Source organism: Lytechinus variegatus, chromosome 4, assembly GCF_018143015.1.
Source record: "Lytechinus variegatus isolate NC3 chromosome 4, Lvar_3.0, whole genome shotgun sequence".
NCBI lineage: Eukaryota > Metazoa > Echinodermata > Echinoidea > Temnopleuroida > Toxopneustidae > Lytechinus > Lytechinus variegatus.
In genome coordinates this window covers 8,972,641-8,991,547 of record NC_054743.1, presented here as the reverse complement: position 1 = coordinate 8,991,547, position 18,907 = coordinate 8,972,641, and the positions used below count along the sequence as shown (strand labels likewise).

Genomic DNA, 18,907 nt, shown 5'->3' with positions numbered 1-18,907 from the left:
TACATGTACCTCGAAAACTGTACTTTACAAACTGTTTGTATTTTGCCTAAATTTACAAGTGAATATTCTCTTGCTAAGTGAGCTGCCTCAATTTTCATTGACAATTTTATTAAGAGGGAATTAAAAAAAAAATCTGTACTCATATTCTGAAAAAATAATGAACTAAGGATTATTAAGCTTGTTCGCGACAGTGTTCTGTATTTGGGAATGAAAATGATTTGGAATCTGATTCAGTAGCCTACCTCAGAACATGTTTCAGCAGGAGTGATGCTACAGGAGGTGGACAGGGTGAGAACTGACCCCCAGTTAAGAACAGCTTTATAAAACACCCAAGGGGGTGTTTCACAAGGATATGAGTGTGACTTAGAATCACACTTAAATGCAGGGTTGCATGAGGTATAAAAGGCATGACGGCACTGGTCAGATCATGCACAAAAAATGCTACAATTGATTCTGAAAAACCAGAACAACAGTGCACTTTGGTGATGTGATTGAGTGTTTAAGAGGTTTTACTCTGCTGGTTATCATAAATTTATCAGCATTACCAGGGCCTTGTCTTACAAAGAGTTACGACTGATCCAAGCAGTCGTAACTCTATGGATATCCATCAGTGTCATAATTTTTTCTACAGGAAATATGCAAAATGTCCTTTGTAAACAAAGGAGAAAACACCACATTGTCAAGAAATCAATTAATTTACGGATATACAATCATATCTAGAATATTTTTTTGAACAAACGTGCATTTAATATGTTGACTTTGCTGGCTTTCCATAAATGCGATTGATCGGATCAATCGCAACTCTTTGTAAGACGGGGCCCTGGTCTACCTTGTATGAAACTAGAGGAAAGGTCAATAACTTCTTGTTATTTATTTAAAATTAGTCTTTCATAGTGAGCAATTTTTGCCATACATGTTTTATTGGTATAATTAAAGGTCAAGTCCACCTCAGAAAAATGTTGGTTTGAATCAATAGAGAAAAATCAGACAAGCACAATGCTGAAAATTTCATCAAAATCGGATGTAAAATAAGAAAGTTATGACATTTCAAAGTTTTGCTTATTTTTGAAAAAATAGTTATATGAAGAGCCAGTTACATCCAAATGAAAGAGTCAATGATGTCACTCACTATTTCTTTTGTTTTTTATTGTTTGAATTATACAATATTTCAATTTTTACGAATTTGATGATTAGGACCTCCTTGCCTGAAGCACGAAATGTTAAAATAATGGAATTCCACGTGTTCAGGGAGGAATGAAACTTCATTTCACATGACAATGACGAGAAAATCAAAATATTTCATATTTCAAACAATAAAAACAAAAGAAATAGTGAGTGAGTGACATCATCGACTCTCTGATTTTGATGTAACTTTTTTTTTAAATGAAGCGAAACTTTAAAATGTCATAACTTTCTTATTTTACATCCGATTTTGATGAAATTTTCAGTGTTATGCTTGTTGAATTTTTCTCTTTTTATTCAAATCAAGTTTTTGTTGGGGTGGACTTGTCCTTTAAAATTCATAATCACAAAGTAAAGATTCTGAGTCAGCTCATATTCTCTAAGTTTTTGTATAACACAAATGAAAAATAAAATTCTCGTTATCCTTTTTATATTAGATGAATACTGTGTATATAACTGTATTATTTATGTATTGATAAAACAGTTATAACAAGAAACTGTACACACTGACATTGGCCACCAACTCACAAAATGTTTCCATTAAATATATAATACCAAGACACAATATTAAATAATTAGATCAAATTATGAAAATACAAAATTTCTTTCAAAAATAGGACTACCTCAAACAATCCAATATAATTGTTTAATCTGTACACATCACACGATATCTATATATTCACATGATACACTTTACATGCATTTTTCTTTCCACATAGCGTTCTCTTCCAGTCGGGACTTCTAAAGCTGTCAATAAATACTTTACACTTGTGCTGAGAGTTTCAAATAATTTCTCATTCATGTTCTCTGTCAGACATTTACTAATACTCTGAAATTTTCTTTTTCATAGTAATGAAAACACTGAGTATAAACATTTCTAATGAGGAAGTGTTGTTCTCTTCTATATTTTGATATATACAACCATACAAACGACAAATAATATGCTTCCACTTCTTAACATTCTTTGTTTACCACTCTTTATTTTCACCTCAGGACATCTATCATGAATATAGATTCGCTGTAGCAGATATTGTCTTCAACTTCAATTCCTTGAGTATTTGGTATCGTGTCTTTTCCTTGCAGTTTTAAAGCACTTAATAATTTGCTCCACCAGATTTACGTTCAGTCTTGTAATAGCTTTTCCTTCTTTAAAGCAACTCTCACCTCACAGTTTGTTTCACATGCTAATGCCATTTTTTTTGTCTTCAATGAAGTCCACATTGCACTTTCAGTCTGTTTCTGTATTGACAGAGTTCCATAAATGCCTCTCTTCTTTTTTCCACCTATCTTCACATAGATTTACCTCCCAATGCAAAACATTTTCCATCCTTGTCCACTCTTCATCTTCTTTGTTTCCGAAGTGATTAACATTCACATTCTCATGTCTTAAGTTCCTGGCTTTAAACATTCATTCCTAAAATGTTTCACAGCAACACCCAATTTGTCCTCACTTCCAATATAAAGCATCACTTCCATGTTCGTTCCATTAACTTGACAGCAACACTGAAATATTCAAAGATCCAATGCTTGTGATTACAACGCCTCTAGAGGTACCCTTGATGTGGAGTATGAATCGCTTCACCATTGTTCAAGAGTTTTCTCTCTTCCAGTTCTCAAGCCACTCCTCAATTTGTCCATAATTGTTCTCCATCCAGTTGATATTAGCCTTTGTCTTATCAACCGCTTGAAGGAAGTTACTGAAACCCGCCAGGTTCTCCAAGTCTTCGTGTTTGCTTGACATAAAGGTCTCCAACTGGGGAAGATTTTCAGAAAAATAAAATGGAGTATTACCATCAATCAAAAAATATTCCACTTATAACATAAGATTATGAATAGCAGGGGTAGATCTAGCGAGATCATTAGATATGCTGTTTTTGGTGGGCTTACAATTGTGCACAAACAATCATGGTTTATGAAATGGTTTTATATCGAACCCCGACTGGATCCGCTGCTGAATTTACAGAACACATGGATAAGCAGTTCAACATATTTTTAATTGCTCTCAAAAAAGTAATTTGAATGTAATACTTGTAAATGGAATTCACTTGACCTGACTAATTGATAAAAAAATCTGTATTTCAATGAAGTATTTGCATGCTTTGTTGGAAGTTTTACACGTAATTATACTTATGATTTTCTTATCAACAACAATTAGCTCTCTCTCTTTTCACTTCACTGTTTGATTTTATTATAAACCACATAACAAGGAATGAATGGTGTAAAATATGAATGAAAAAAATGTAACATGATTCAAAATATTTTTTTTTCAAATTAATGGCATTTTTTGAAGAGGACCAAAATGATTTTGCAGTTGAAAAATAATATGATTCAATATGATTCAAATATGATTGAAAAATAAGACCAATTAAAAGATCCAATATTCCATATCGCTTTTATTGTATTCAGTGAGATACTAGGTATGTCACTTGAGGAATCATTTTTTTTATTTCCTCCACTTTCCAATTAAAAAAAAGCAATACTGCTTTTAAAGGTCAAGTCCACCCTAAAAATGCTGATTTCATAGAGAAAATTCAAACTAGCTTAGTGCTAAAAAATTTCATCAAAATCAGATGTAAAATAAGAAAGTTATGACATTTTAAAGTTTCGCTTATTTTTCACAGAAAAAGTGATATACACAACTAGGTGAGTCAGTCGATGATGTCCATTATTCACTATTTCTTTTGACCGTTAAGTACACATGAAATCCCTCTATGGACTTACAAACAATTCTAATTGAGCAAGAAAACAAAATCATCTGAATTATTATATATATATATGTACCTTGGTTACTACAATTTTTTGTTTGCTTGTTCTATGATGTTTTAAATGATTGCTAATGTAAGTTTTTTAATATTCTGGTGGCCTATGGTCTACAAGCTAAGCTTTTTAGTAGGTCACCACGTTTCATTTCCATCTATTCTCATTACATTTACATTACATTTATATTTATAAAAAGTAGTGCATGTATTATATATATTATCCTGTAATATTTACTTTTTGTTCTTTGCTATTTGCCTGTATCACATTGATTTACTGTTGTTGTTGTTGTTTGTTATCGGATTTGAAACGAAATAAAGATTCATTCATTCATTTGTTGATGTGGTTACTTACCTCTTCGAGTTGGTATTGTGTATTAAACCATTCAGTCACAGCTGTGATTATGTTTCCCATTAAAAACAAACCAGATCCATATCTACATGCATAAAAAATGATTCAGTTATAGAGAAATGATTTAGGGAAAATCTCTCGCAGTCTTTAGTATATCATAAGATTATTATTGGTACATTTCTCATGTGAAAGCTAATTGAAATCACTTTACAATAATCATCATCATATGATCAGCAGCAGCAGGAGTCATCATCATCATCATCAACAGCAGCAGTCATCATCATCATCACCATCATCATCAGGGGAAGCAGCAGCAGTCATCATTATCATCACCGTCATCAGCAGCAGCAGTCATCATCATTATCACCATCATAATCAGCAGAAGCAGCAGTAGTCATCAGCAGCAGCAGTAGCAGCAGTCATCATTATCATCAGCAGTCATCATCATCATCAGCAGCAGCAGCAGTAGCAGCAGTCATCATCATCATCATCATCATCATCATCAGCAGCAGCAGCAGTCATCATCATCATCATCATAATCATCAACATCACCACCATCATCATCAGCAGCAGCAGTCATCATTCATGAACAGCAGCAGCAGTCATCATCGTCATCATCATCAACAGCATCAGTCATCATCATCAACAGCAGCAGTCATCATCATCATCAGCAGCAGAAGCAGTCATCATCGTCATCATCAACAGCATCAGTCATCATCATCAACAGCAGCAGTCATCATCATCATCAACAGTAGCAGCAGCAGCAGGAGGAGTCATCATCATCAATCATCATTATAACCGTCATTCTCTTTGTAATAATCGTTGCAGCCCTTATCTTCATAGTCATCTCTTCGCTCACCATTATCTCAATAATCACTCCTCTTTCACACTGGCAAATCATATATATATTCTCACTGAAGTGGCCAAAACTGTTTTGATTTTTTTCTCCTCTTCTCTTAATCATTGGGAAAAGGGTGTTGGAATGGAATCTACGAAAGTTCTCCATACCTATTTTTCAACAAATCCCATTGGTCCCTGAAGAAATTCCAAGCCAGGAACCCACCAATAGGATTCCGTGATACATACTGGAACACACTGACTGCATCAGTCAGAGTAAGCTGCTCAGGATCAAGAGTGCGGGATAAAAGTCTGGGTGGATGAAACAAAAAATTATAAAGGTAATTCTTCAAAGTGTTAAGAGTTTGAAGGGTGAGATATAGGTTGAGGTTTATCATTGATTCATTAGCATATGGTATTGTGCAAGAAATAAAAGAAAAAGATAAAGGAATGAAATGTCAAGAGAAGATAATAAACAATCCCTTTGACATATGTTATTTTCTCTTATGTCTATTACTGCAAGGCACGAAGTGTGCATATCCAATTTTACTGGTGGAACATTAATTGAATAACCATGGTAACAAAGATATACTAGTAGGTAACTACAAAATATCATTTTTTCAAATGTTTTGAGTGATGGATATATGATATTTCCATTTTAGTACATATCTTACAAGTTATCTGTCTTCCGATGTTGATGAATATGATCCTCTGGTTAGCAGTCCACTTCAAGTGGAGTATAACAGATTCCTTTTCTGCACACTATTGCTTAGAACATAACCATCACTACCGTGCTTTATTTCACAGAATGTTTGCTAGGGGTTCCATATCAGTGTCATACATCGGGAGGGGAGCACCTATTTCCTGATGAAATACTACTACTCACCTGTTAATAAGCCAAGGTTCCCCCGTGGCTGTGAGTGCCGCCAACCAATGTTTAGCTTCGGCTGGTGAGCTAGCTTTGTAGGAATCCCAGGTAGAGTCCCATATCTCGGGTCCCCCAGAGGCTACCCGTGTGCTATAGGCGAAGCTCCGGTAATCGGGCGGAATCCTGAAGAAAAAGGGCCGGGTCGGAAAAAAATATAGTGATGGTTCTATTCTAAGCTTTAACAACTTTGCAGATGATACATGACTCAAATCATATTAGCAGTGGCGTACAGAGAGGGGGGCTTACCCCCCCCAAAAAAAAAAAATCAAAACCAAGAAAAAAAAAGAGAATGAAATAAAATATATTTCCTGAATATCATCAATTAAGGGATGAATTACTACAATTACAAAACACTCTCTCTTTTATAATTATTGGAATCATGGAGCACTTTTAAAAAAATAGACCTTAAATAAAGGTTTATGTTACAGGACAGCTTTGAGAGCATCATGAATCAACGCAGTTAAAATGCTTTTCTGAAAACAGAAAACAAATTCCTGTTGAAGTGACGGATCTAAGAAAATTAGATAAGTAAGTTGGTAGATAACTATTTTATTGAATTAATGAATCTAACAAAATTTGATGAGACCAAAAGGTTCACCTCCCCTAATATCAAAGAACATATACACTAAAAAGATTATGTTAAGAAATCTTTAAAAAAAATTCAGGCTCCCTGTTTATGATTTTCTTTGTTGCCACAATTTGACAGTATAGTCTCCAATAAACAAAACTAATATACTTTACTTGGTACTTACTCATGGCCATTTGAAAAGTTTCTAAATAAGTTCTTTGTCTTGTCTATACATCTTTCATGCCCATATGCACACATCTGTTGGAGAATCATCACTCGTAATAACCTGGTAAGATCAAATATAATGAGATTAACAATGAATTATTGACACCCTCTGTCAAAAATTAGCCCAAAATGATACCTATGAACAGCATCATTTTATTTGATTTATTCAAATTCAACTTTCTTCAAAATGGGAAGGTTGATAATACAATCACACATTTCTTTTACCAAGCATTCAAGATCATTTCTTCTTTTTTATTTGCCTTGATCAATCAATACTTTATCGAATAAAAAGGTCCAGGGGAACATACAAACATTTGACCATTTTATTGGATTTTAAAGTTGCTTGACATTCTTGACAATTATCTTATAACTAGCTATTCATTTACTTTTTCTGATGTGGTCCAGTGTTGTTCCATCCCACGTAATCATAAACAGTCTGAGCTTGGTGAAGAATATAATCCTAAAATGAACACAAAAACAAAGAGGGAAACATTAATTGTTATTAGGCTCTACCAAAGTCAAAATGGTGGAGAGGATCCTTTCAATACTACTACTACTACTACTACTACTACTACTACTACTACTACTACTACTACTACTACTACTACTACTACTACTACTACTACTACTACTACTACTACTACTACTGCTTCTACTACCACTACTACTAATACTACTGCTACTGCATCTACTACTACTACTACTACTGCTACTACTGCTACTACTACTACTACTACTACTACTACTACTACTACTACTACTACTACTACTACTACTACTACTACTACTACTACTACTACTACTACTACTACTACTACTACTACTACTACTACCACCACTACTACTACTACTACTGCTACTACTACTACTACTACTATTACTACTACTACTACTACTACTACTACTATTACTACTACTACTACTACTACTATTGGTATTTGTAATAGTAGTAGTAGTAGTAGTTGTGGTAGAAGTAGTATAGTGGTGGTGGTGGTGGTAGTAGTAGTAGTAGCTACTCCCCCCTAAATGCGGGGCTCCTGGCTTAAAGCTGGGAAAACATTGCTATGTATAAAACATTGCTCTGTTAGTAGTAGTAGTACTAGTATTAGTAGTAGTAGTAGTAGTAGTAGTAGTAGTAGTAGTAGTAGTAGAAGTAATAGTAGTAGTAGTAGTAGATGTAATAATAACAGTAGTAGTATTGTTATAATATATGTTGACCTTGATCATGATTACAATAGCAAAACTGATTATTCACAAGTAGATATCAAACCTGATAATAAAGTGGTATTTAATCACCTTTGCGCATTTGTATCTGTTAGAAACATGTATATACAGTTTTCTAATGTCCTATCTAATGAAGATATGAACACATCATTTCAAAAATGAAAGAAGCCTGAATTTCACAGCTCTTCTGTTACTTGAAATGAACTCTAAAATAAGGAAGAAGAAGATAATGATTGTGATATGGTGATGTAGATGAAGAAGAAGATGAAAATGAAGAAAAAGAGGATCAAGAAGTAGAAGAATAAAAGGAAATAAGGAGTTAAAGAGAAGGAAAGGGAGAAAGAGAGTGGGAAAAGCAGGAGAACTAGGCCTAAATGAGGGCAAGGACAAATAAAGATTTAAAAAAGATAAGGAATAGAGCTAATCTTGGTTTCAGTCCAACTTTCTTCATAGTTCTCTGCTTCTTGCCATGCACGAAGCTAACCCAAATTCAACAAACCTTGAAGATTCCATAGACAGGCGTTGTTCTTAGCATGCGGTCAATGTATTTAAATGTAACTATGGCGCCCTTCCAAGGGACATAGTCCATCTCACTCTCAAGGTATCTAGTCAGGTCAAGAGCAACAGATAAGTTCAGACGACCTTCTGTTGCCAAGCTGAACACGTCGTCAATCAGCGCGGCACGACTGGCTGGTGAGATGACCTGTGCAAAAAAAAAGAAACAGGAAACGTTAGATCAATAACAAGGTCCAAAACCTCCCAACCTATTAATTAACATATCATCAAACGAAACGGCAAATGAAACTAACAGAAAAACGATTAGATGAATGGCAAGGAGAACCTTAAAACGTTTGAGAAATGTTATAATTTTGTTAATGTAAAGCACGATATATACCCTGCTAATCGCATTTGTTATTTGATCTGATTTATTGTTTTCTTCTGCATCCATAACATTTGTATAATACATTTTTCACAACATAATAAACATAATATGTTAGCATTTTTGGCATAAAGTGTAAATAAAGATTACTAAAAAGATAATTCCAGACAAAAATTATTAACTATATGATGTTCACAATTTGCAGGAGAAGGATTGTCATTATAAGCAGATTGCTTGAAAAAAAAATGACAATCTTTGTCAAAAAGAACGACAATATTTGTTAATTTATACTGAAATAACGCTAGTCACATTGGGGTTGACTCAATTTGCCATACTGTCTTCATATTTTAGACAGTGAATAGCTAGTGAGTATTGACAACAAAATGGAAGGTTCAGGTCATTCAAGAATATGGACTTTCAATATATATAGTATAGTACGTTTGCATCACAAAACAAAGTAAAAGATTCAGATTATTTTTTTTTATAATTCTCTTTCTAAGCTCTGCAGCGCAAACTAGGGGGAGATGGACAAATAGATCAACGATCATTTACCGTGTGGTCATCCATTAGCTGCCGCGAGAGAAGCCGCCAGTTGTGGATGTGATAATTGGTCCTGAAGAAACCAGTCCTATTGACATTCACCAATATCCACTGATCACGTTGGACATTGGGGATCGCAAATCGTCCTTGAATGAAAGTTTTAAAAAGGTAAGAGATATATTTACTGGAAAGAAGATATTAATATCATTGAGAAAAAAGCACTCATTATCAGTTCAAATCGCACTATGATTGTTAAATTTGGAAAAAAATAAAGCATGAAATCTTATTCATATGATTCCTATGTTGATTGCCAAAAATGCTAATAAACATTCTTTTTCTTTATATTCTTCTTCCTATGGACTACAGGCCAAGTCATAGGCTGATTGCGTGTTATAAACGATGCTCGAAAATTTACAAACATTAAATAGAATTATGATGAACTGACTGATTTGTGATGTCAGGAGTGGGATAAGTTGAATGACATACGAACCTTCTCTCGTATTCAACCAGTACATATACGGGGAGATGATGTCATTACTAGCAGCTGATGAAAACGTCACCGGAATAGGCCAAATATATCTACAACATTCGAAATAAAAGTTTATTTACATAGATGAAATAATATGTTGTGATTGAATGTTCAAACTAATTTTCAGGTGATGAAAACATCAGATAGGAACTGATATCAATGTATATTTTGATAATGTGTTTGTTATTATATCATCGTTTACTTCATTTCGAATGAATGACTTTTTGTCTCGAAAAGCTCAGGTTATTCCTGTCTGCCCTGACGGTTTGCAAATAGAGCACAATGTAGTCACGATAGTAGAAAGAAAGATATATGGATTTGATTTTGACTCCATGGTTTTAGTTTTTTAAATGAATTCAACACTCACATCCTATTCTACTTTGCTTTCATATGCTACAGTCATACGAAATAAAGCCACTCAAATTCGACTGCTGGTATGTGACTGGAAATAACTAGTCTTGGTCGGTCTGGTCTGGCATAACTTTGGACTGATCAGATATCCTTCTCTCGTGCATTGACCCAAATCATTGTCTTACTTGTACTTTGATTCAGCGACCTCTGTCTTTCCCCTGTCCAATAAGAAATGCTCCTGATGAAGACAAACCATGTCATGACCACAGTCACGTGACACAGTAACTACAGGATAACCCATTTGACCTAACCATGGCGCCATAAGTTCGCTGATATCCCGGTACTGGCCATGAGCCTGAGTTACCTGAAACACAACAAACAATACATAATACAGTTTTGAACTACTTTCTGCATTATATATTTTTTTCCTCAACATTCAACGTAATATACGAACTTGTATCAGTTCGGAAATCATAAAAGATAGACATAGATATACATAGACTATGAATATTTCGTTTATCTCTCTCGTTTTATCAACTATTATTACTTGGTTAACCTTTTCAATCATCAGATAAGCAAACGTGAAGACACGTAACTCTTGGGTTAATAAATTTTAGCAGTGTTCCTTTCCAATTTATAACTTTGTTTATCAACGAGGATGTATTTCAATTTATGCGATACAATTCTCCTTTAAGTGAGAATTATTATCAAACGTGGATGAAAAAAAAAATCAAATTTTCAGACATTTCAATACGCACCGAAGATATTGCCCGCCAAATATCCCAGGCGTCAGCATTACCATACTGCTTGTTCTGGAGAAAAACCTGGCATTCAAATTTGGAAAAGAGAAAAAGATTGAAGGAAATTAGCACAACGGAACATCAATAGATTGATTCAAGATAAAGCAAAAGTAACAATAGCAAACTGTTTTGTTTAAATCTTTGTTGTTAAATGTTGTGCAAAATCTGAGATTGCCCCTCTTTCACAAAATAATAAATAAATTAGTGTCAATTTTCACTGATACTAAATTAAAGTATTACCTATAAGAGTTAATATGATTATGACATTTAAATCAAACTTATGCAATCCTAACCCGTCCTTAAATGTCTTGACTGGTAAGTTGTTTTGATACAAATCTAATAATTATAATAATATTAATTAAAAAAAATAATGATAACGTTTATTTATTATTATCTATTAATGATAACATTTTATTTACTCAGGGTAGCCAATACAGTTAGGTAATTGCTCTACACGCGGGAACTTGCATGTTATTATTACCCTTCTCCAATCGTAATGCTGAGTGCCAAGCAAGAAGGCAGAAGGTCCAAATTTTTTTTCATAAGTCTTTGGAATGAGTAGGCCAACGATCGAACCAGCCACATCTTTCCGGTCATGAGGCGGGCGCTCTACCACTGAACCACCATGCCAGGTATTTGCTTATTTAAATTACCAAACAAGAGGACCAATATATACATGTACTTGATTTATTCCTATTGTTCTCTGTGATGACTTACCTCAAGACCCTCCTTAAAGGTTTCATATCTTATGCTGTGTTGAAGCATTCGAAGAATGGCTGGACTCTGCAACAACAATAGATAAAAGGAATCTTTCGTATCTTGACCTAACAATAACGTTCAAATCGTAAATAATGTCAATTTTTACTACATAGTTTGGACTTAGAAGCTTTTTTTACTTTGACTTAAATGTCACAAATTTCTTCAGTGACAGTTCGTAAATAATTGAAATGCCTTACATACTTTTGGGATGTTCAGTTCTTTGCCCATTTGACGAAAGGAGGTAAAACAAAAGTATTATTTTGTGTATATACAGTAGTATATTGTCATTCGTTCTTTTACTTGCAATATTTCTTTTTTTCATGGGGGAAATTCCCCAAGTACCATTTCTTTTGATTATATTTTCCAATACTTCAAGACAAAAAAGGAAACAATTACTCCTAGGTCACGGTGTCATATCTGACACAAGAGTATAAAGCTTTTTGAAATATGTTTTCTGTTTTCTTGGAATGATATATATTTAGATTTAGAGTAGTGTTGATGCCCAAGAGTGTAGGTCTATCTTACTTTCTGATAGCTGATCATGTCAAAGTTGTCCATGATGTCACCCACTTTAGTAACAGGTTGCTGGATAGGATGTGACGTCACCAAGGAATCCAGTTTCATTACCATCTGCAGATCCTTCACCACAAATTGCTCATCCCACTATGAGGTACAAGGGGAGGGGTGGGGGGGGGTATATTCATAAAACTAAATGAGTAAGTCTTTTTGTATTCTTATTAGGCCCACATAGACCGTAAAGCATAATCATGATAATTGGACGATTACTAGAATAATAAAAGATTAACTCAATTTAACTGCAATTAAATTAGATTTTACTTAAGATTGAATTAGTATCAAGATTAGACCCAGATGCCATAAATGTACAGTTAGACACAACTAACTGCATATGTCATATGATGCCATTATTGGTTGATAGTCTAATAGCATTTATTAAGTTAACCTAAACTTAACTGAAACTACTCTTTTATAGAACGCCAGTTGCCATCTTAACTTTCCGGAACATACAACATACTATTGCTCACTCTGGAAAGAGTTCTTCAAGGGCGAAGCAACTACCCCACCCTATTTAAATACTTCGGACTCCACAACCTACCATTGCCCACTCTGAAAGGAGTTCTTCAAAGACAAACTTTCCTATGATTGTCCCACTGAACACCTTGGACTTTACAACTTACCATTGGTCACCCAAGAAAGAGTTCTACAATGCTAAAAAGGGTGATCTTTCCATGATTGTCCCAACTTACCATTTAAACTCTTCGAACTTCACAACTTACTATTGCTTACTCTGAAAGGACGATCTTCTTATGATTACCCACCTATACATCAAAACCCTTCGGACCCCACAACTTACCATTGCCCACTCTGGAAAGAGTTCTTCAAGAGCGATCTTTCCCATGACTGTTGCAAAGCATTCCTTCAGCCAAAGCTCATCCCAATAAACCTGAGTAACCAAGTTACTATACCACTGCAACGCAACAGATAGAAATCTGATGAAAAAATATAGCTCTTATTACAAATTATACATGAATTGATACATGCCGAAACTGCCAAATAATTGGAGCAGTCACAAGCAATCAGCCATGTCAACAGACTGTTCTAGTAATCACAAGTAATGGGAATGACTTTATTTTCATTGATCCCCATGCATCTATCAAGATTTCAGAACTTAAAAAAAAATTTAATACCATTCCTCAGGGGAAGCATGGAGGATTTGATATCTGCAAAGGGCTGCTAACCCCAGTAATAGTGTATTACTCGGTTTTGTACAGACCCTATCGCCATGAGAATGAAGCAGGCAACAGCTAGTTTCACACATCGGATGTTTTTAAATGTTTGCTCATCTTCGTGTCAATTACAGTGAATATACATATTTTTCAACACCAATTCTTCCAGTGATTTCCCTTCCTATCTGTAATCTTGACACACTGCTCGTCACAACTGTAGCTGAGGAAACGACAATCGATCGGATAGATCACTGTTTTGTATCGATCACTGTAGGTACCTTCTTGTCGTATAGCAACACTTCCGATACTACTTTTTCATGGCAGGAATTAGCCTTTTTTACTTTCGTACTTTTTCAAACATAAATTTAAGAATGCGTCATGCGCACGAACCATAAGCAGTACAATATCATAAACAAGACTGTATAATTTGCATTAAGTCAAGTTGTAACGTCCAGTAAAATTAGTGTAACTTTACAACGTTGGTTCATTTAATAGTTTTGAAGTATAGGTAACCACAGACCCTTTTATTATCTACATCCCCGATGACTGCCTGATGATTAAGATGATGGTTTAAACATAAAAATGCTCGTTAAAGACTTTCGCTACTCAAAGCTGTCATTAGTCTTGATGTTTGACACGAATTGTATCACCTTGTTTGACATAGGGTAAGTCTACATAACATGCTTAATGGGAATCTTAACCTTGAAATCTGAAGAAAAACAGTCTGAAATGTCCTTCAGGCAAAAGCAAAATTTAAATCATTAAATGTAGATTTTGCCTAAAGGGTGAGATGTAAAAGGATTCCCATCGATATATTCTGCTAATTAGAAAATGTAAAACAATAGGCCCTAAGTCTTATTGATGACTTAAGTTTATATATAAAGGGCAGAATTGAATGATAATCTTACACTGTACTTTATTCACCATTATACACGAGTTTAACAAAACCTAACATTGACCGAAGTGACTATTAAAGAGAAATGGTTCTACCTGATGGCCGAGTTCGTGAGCGATTACAAAAGCTATCTCTTGAAGTGTTTCTGTCGGTGTCTCTCGTTCATCGTAAAGCATGTATGATTCTCGGTATGTCACCAGCCCCCAATTCTCCATACCAGCTACTACAAGCTGGGGCAAGGCTACCATGTCTGGAACGAACAATAGTTTCCAAAAGATTGTTAGAAATATATTTTTAAAATTGAATTTTTACACATTATGAAGCATCGCTACTATCCCCAAACGTGGGGGGGGGGGGCACATTTACCCCGGAAAATTTAACCCCCAAAAGGTTATTACTTTCAAAGGGGGAGGCACAATTGGGGAAAACTTTTTTTTCTATTACAAATTTTGAATGATTTATAATAGACCACAAATAGTAGGGGGACATTTGATATTGTGCCCCCCCCTTTCGAAATTATAGGGGGACGCGTCCCCCTGTCCCCCTGGGATTTCCGTCCATGCATGCATTTATCTATTATATGAATTTAAATACTTACACTCCTGAAACCTAAGCTAAAGGAAAACTTTTCGAGTGAAAATGTCAATATTGACGTATTTCAAAGTGAATAGAAGAAAAGTAGAGAGCATTGTTATTCTTGATAATTCCTCAATAGTACCAACATCATTCTGGACACACTATGCATCTAATTCAGGATCACGTTAAAATAATCATTATGAATGATAAATGCAAAAACTGCAATACAAATGGGTTATCAGCTTATTGATGATTATTATTATTTATCATAATCAATTTCTTGAACAGAAAAACGTACTGCCAAACTAAAGGAAGAAACTAAAATATACACGAAAGCACAATTCATCGCTACATTTAGCATGTATAACGTATTTTACCTTTCACTCTAAGAATATAATAGTTGCCACAGTGGTTATTTTAAAATGAAATTCCATTACAAAATGACAACCAGCATGGCAAATACTCATTTCAACCCTTTCAAATATAGAAATTGTCTCGAATTATTTGTGTTACAGGAGAAAATGTAATATGATGCATTAGACATGTTAGGGAAACACAGTACGGAAAAGTTGTTACTGATTCATTAGAATCGTGATTTCGTGAGGAGTGGGATACATGCAATACCACGAGGTGAATTTTAAATATTCAAGGACCAGAGGAATATTTTGCTTGAATCTAATGGTCATTCTTTCCCCCATAAATGGATAAAAGACAACTAAATTATTAAACAAATAATAAGCTAGTAATCTCATTAAAAAAAACTATTCTGTAATGCGGCGTTTATCATTATAAGACAAGAAAATATATAGTTTACCTTTATTTTAAGGTTAAGCAATCTTATCAAGACGCATTTAGAAAATACTGTTTATTAATTGAAAACGACAAATCGGGAAATCAGTTTACAATTAAATATTATTCAATGCTTTGGCGACTTGAATATCAGACTATCCACCAATCTAATGTGAGATAGTGCAAGCTATTGAATATCCAAGGGAATGTATTGACATCGAATCAAAATATATTAAAATATATGTATGCTTCCCGAGATATCTTATATGACCAGAACAAATCTTCGATTCTATTATTGTAATTGGATGATTCTACACAATTTATTCGATTATAAATAGTACATACCTAATTTGGGCAATGGGTAATCGAAACCACTGTAATCTTCCAGAAAGTTGAAAAGCCTGACCCCAATATCGAGTGCGAAGTTTGCCTGGTCAATTACATCGTCTCTTGCCAAAACTCGAAACTACGAGAAAAAAAAAGAAAAATCGGAAATCAATCTCAAAATGTAGTTGACTCACATTTGTATCAAATAATACATGTCATCAAGTCAGCATGAAAATATCATAAAATGACAAATCAATACAATTATGAAATTTATAAAACTGGGAGAACAATGTTGAGAATAATGATAAAAAACGTCTTTATCAATTTATTTTGGGAGAAATAAATCGTTTGGAAAAAGAGGGGGTAGCAGTTCAGGAGGATTCTTTCTGACAATTACATTAAGAAACACACCTACGGTAGATAGCACAATTAATGCATTTTCCGAGGAACAATGGTAACTCTTTAAGACGATTTTGGACCCATGTAATTCAGACGAATTTACATTTACCAATCTTTTTCAGAACTTAGGCTTCATGGAAAGGGAAATTCATGCGAAATTGAAAATAGACATGCATAAATGACTAATAAATAAGGTATTGAACAAAAAAGAGAAATCTGCTTATTGTGATTATTCATTTTCAGGTCTTTTTATTTAAATCACCATGCAACGACCCTTTTCTGGAGTAATGTATCTTGGTATCAATCTCCCTTTCCACTCCAAAACTTTATGATATATACCTACCTCAACTCCTTCCCTGACAATTTGCACTTTGCTTTGGAATTTGCACACAAGGAAAGCAACTAGGTAAGTCGACATCACTGGCGTGGTCCTAAACGAAGTCGTTTCCCACACCTCACCATCACCCATGGTCGTCGGATTTGTCTGTCGACCGATGACGTCCATGTTAGAGAAGGCGCTGTAGCCGACGGGGTGGATGATACTGATTGAGAAGTTAGCTTTAAAGGCGGGTTCGTCGAAGCACGGATAGACGCGTCGAGCGTTAATCGGCGACAAGAAAGATGCCACATAGTGTCTACAGGAGAAAAAGTATTTGAAATCATGAGACAGATTCTGGAAAATTGAGATATTGAAAATTATTTGCCTTGCTAAGAAACTATAACAATGGCTATTTAAAGGGGGTGATGATTATGATAGCTCAACTCCTTTCAATGATGTTTAAATCGTACGCAAATACAGTTGGAATCATGTAGGAAATATATTGCATTTGTTAGAAAAGATCTAGTATTTATTAAAACTTAATTCTATATAGATTTACAAATGCATGTACCTATATATTTGTTTAATTGTTGAATTCTGTTTAGGTAACATTTCACGACATGAACGACGTGTTACAAATTTGTGACATGGCATGTTACAATTACATGTTTGAATGCTTGGTTTCGGCATGGACTATGGTTTCGGGTAAGCCCAGGGTATGTGAAAAGTATTTACCCGACTGTTTGAAGAGGAATGTTATGCTTGTAGGCAAACAACATATAGCAACATATCTTAAACTGTTTTTCGATATCAACGAGTAATATATAGTTGATATCTGTCGTTACTTTTCATCAACATGTTTCAAGTATATTTTTCATCTTCTTTCACCGGCTCCATTACTGATTTCCTTGCGGGCATCGGCAGTATAATAATTACCAACAAACACACCCTCTTTGTATCTGTTGGGTCAATACTTTCCCGGTCGGTCGCTGCGGTCGTCACCAAGAACTTTGAGGTCCCTGGGAATCAAAATGGCTCTTGGAATGGCAATGGGGTCAGATGTTTTGTTAATACGGTGAAAAGGAAGTACATCATGAAATATATGTAACAAGCGAATGATATGAGGGGGAGAAGGGGGATCAATCACGTACCCTTTATATCGTTTAGGACATTTTTTTTTTGGGGGGGGTACACAGGGTTTGACATTTGAGGGTTGGGGTGTGTATGTGTGTGCGCGCATGAAAGTGCAGTGTATTTCTGTGAGAGTGAGGATGTGCGTGTGAAAGTGGTGTATGTGTGTTATCCTGTGCTTATCCTGTGCTTATCACATGTAGGTGCTTATCACATGTAAGATATGGATGAAAATCGGAATTTTAGTGCAGGAAAAGCTAATCCAATTTTTTTCAATAATAAAGATTATATTTTGAGAGGTAAAATGATTTTTGATGAAGACTTGTTTAAGAAAAATATTTATCTAGTAGGTCACATTTTCGAGGAAGAGCAGGTGAGAACAACCGATTATTTTCATAATTTAGGTTTGAGTGCTGAAAATATCATGGAAATTTGGAAGTTAACTGATGTAATTTTGAAAAGCGGAAAATATAATGGGAATTTCCACCATTTATGCTCGAATGACGTACACAAGTACAATATCTCTTTGAAGATGTTTGGAAAGATAAGTTTACTGAAAAATGTACCTTCTAGAAAGGTTTATGAAAATTTTGTAATAAATTTACAACATCTCTATACTTTACAAATAAGGGATGGCCACAATAATTTTGATGTCTCAAAAAAGAAATCTCAGGAATATTTATAAGACCTAGAATCACAATAATCTTACCAAAAGTAAGAGAATTTCAATATAAATTACTTCATGGTGCAATATACACCAACGAACATTTGTTCAAATTTGGTTTTATAGATACT

General features: G+C 34.5%; 1 protein-coding gene across 1 annotated transcript in view; it reads right to left on the bottom strand.

Moving 5' to 3' along the window:
• Positions 1-1,472: 1,472 nt before the first annotated feature.
• LOC121413309 (aminopeptidase N-like) overlaps positions 1,473-18,907 on the bottom strand; it is a 40,206-nt gene continuing 22,771 nt past the window's right edge. Inside the window, exons 2-18 of the mRNA XM_041606088.1 lie at positions 17,006-17,297; positions 16,282-16,402; positions 14,667-14,821; positions 13,304-13,417; positions 12,457-12,594; positions 11,890-11,955; positions 11,131-11,196; positions 10,558-10,736; positions 9,983-10,071; positions 9,505-9,638; positions 8,572-8,775; positions 7,235-7,308; positions 6,808-6,909; positions 6,014-6,178; positions 5,299-5,439; positions 4,294-4,375; positions 1,473-2,935 (exon numbers count right to left, since the gene is read on the bottom strand). Of these exons, the coding sequence (XP_041462022.1) occupies positions 2,771-2,935; positions 4,294-4,375; positions 5,299-5,439; positions 6,014-6,178; positions 6,808-6,909; positions 7,235-7,308; positions 8,572-8,775; positions 9,505-9,638; positions 9,983-10,071; positions 10,558-10,736; positions 11,131-11,196; positions 11,890-11,955; positions 12,457-12,594; positions 13,304-13,417; positions 14,667-14,821; positions 16,282-16,402; positions 17,006-17,297 (2,287 nt within the window). The 3' untranslated portion in view covers positions 1,473-2,770. The remainder of the gene's footprint in view (positions 2,936-4,293; positions 4,376-5,298; positions 5,440-6,013; positions 6,179-6,807; positions 6,910-7,234; positions 7,309-8,571; positions 8,776-9,504; positions 9,639-9,982; positions 10,072-10,557; positions 10,737-11,130; positions 11,197-11,889; positions 11,956-12,456; positions 12,595-13,303; positions 13,418-14,666; positions 14,822-16,281; positions 16,403-17,005; positions 17,298-18,907) is intronic.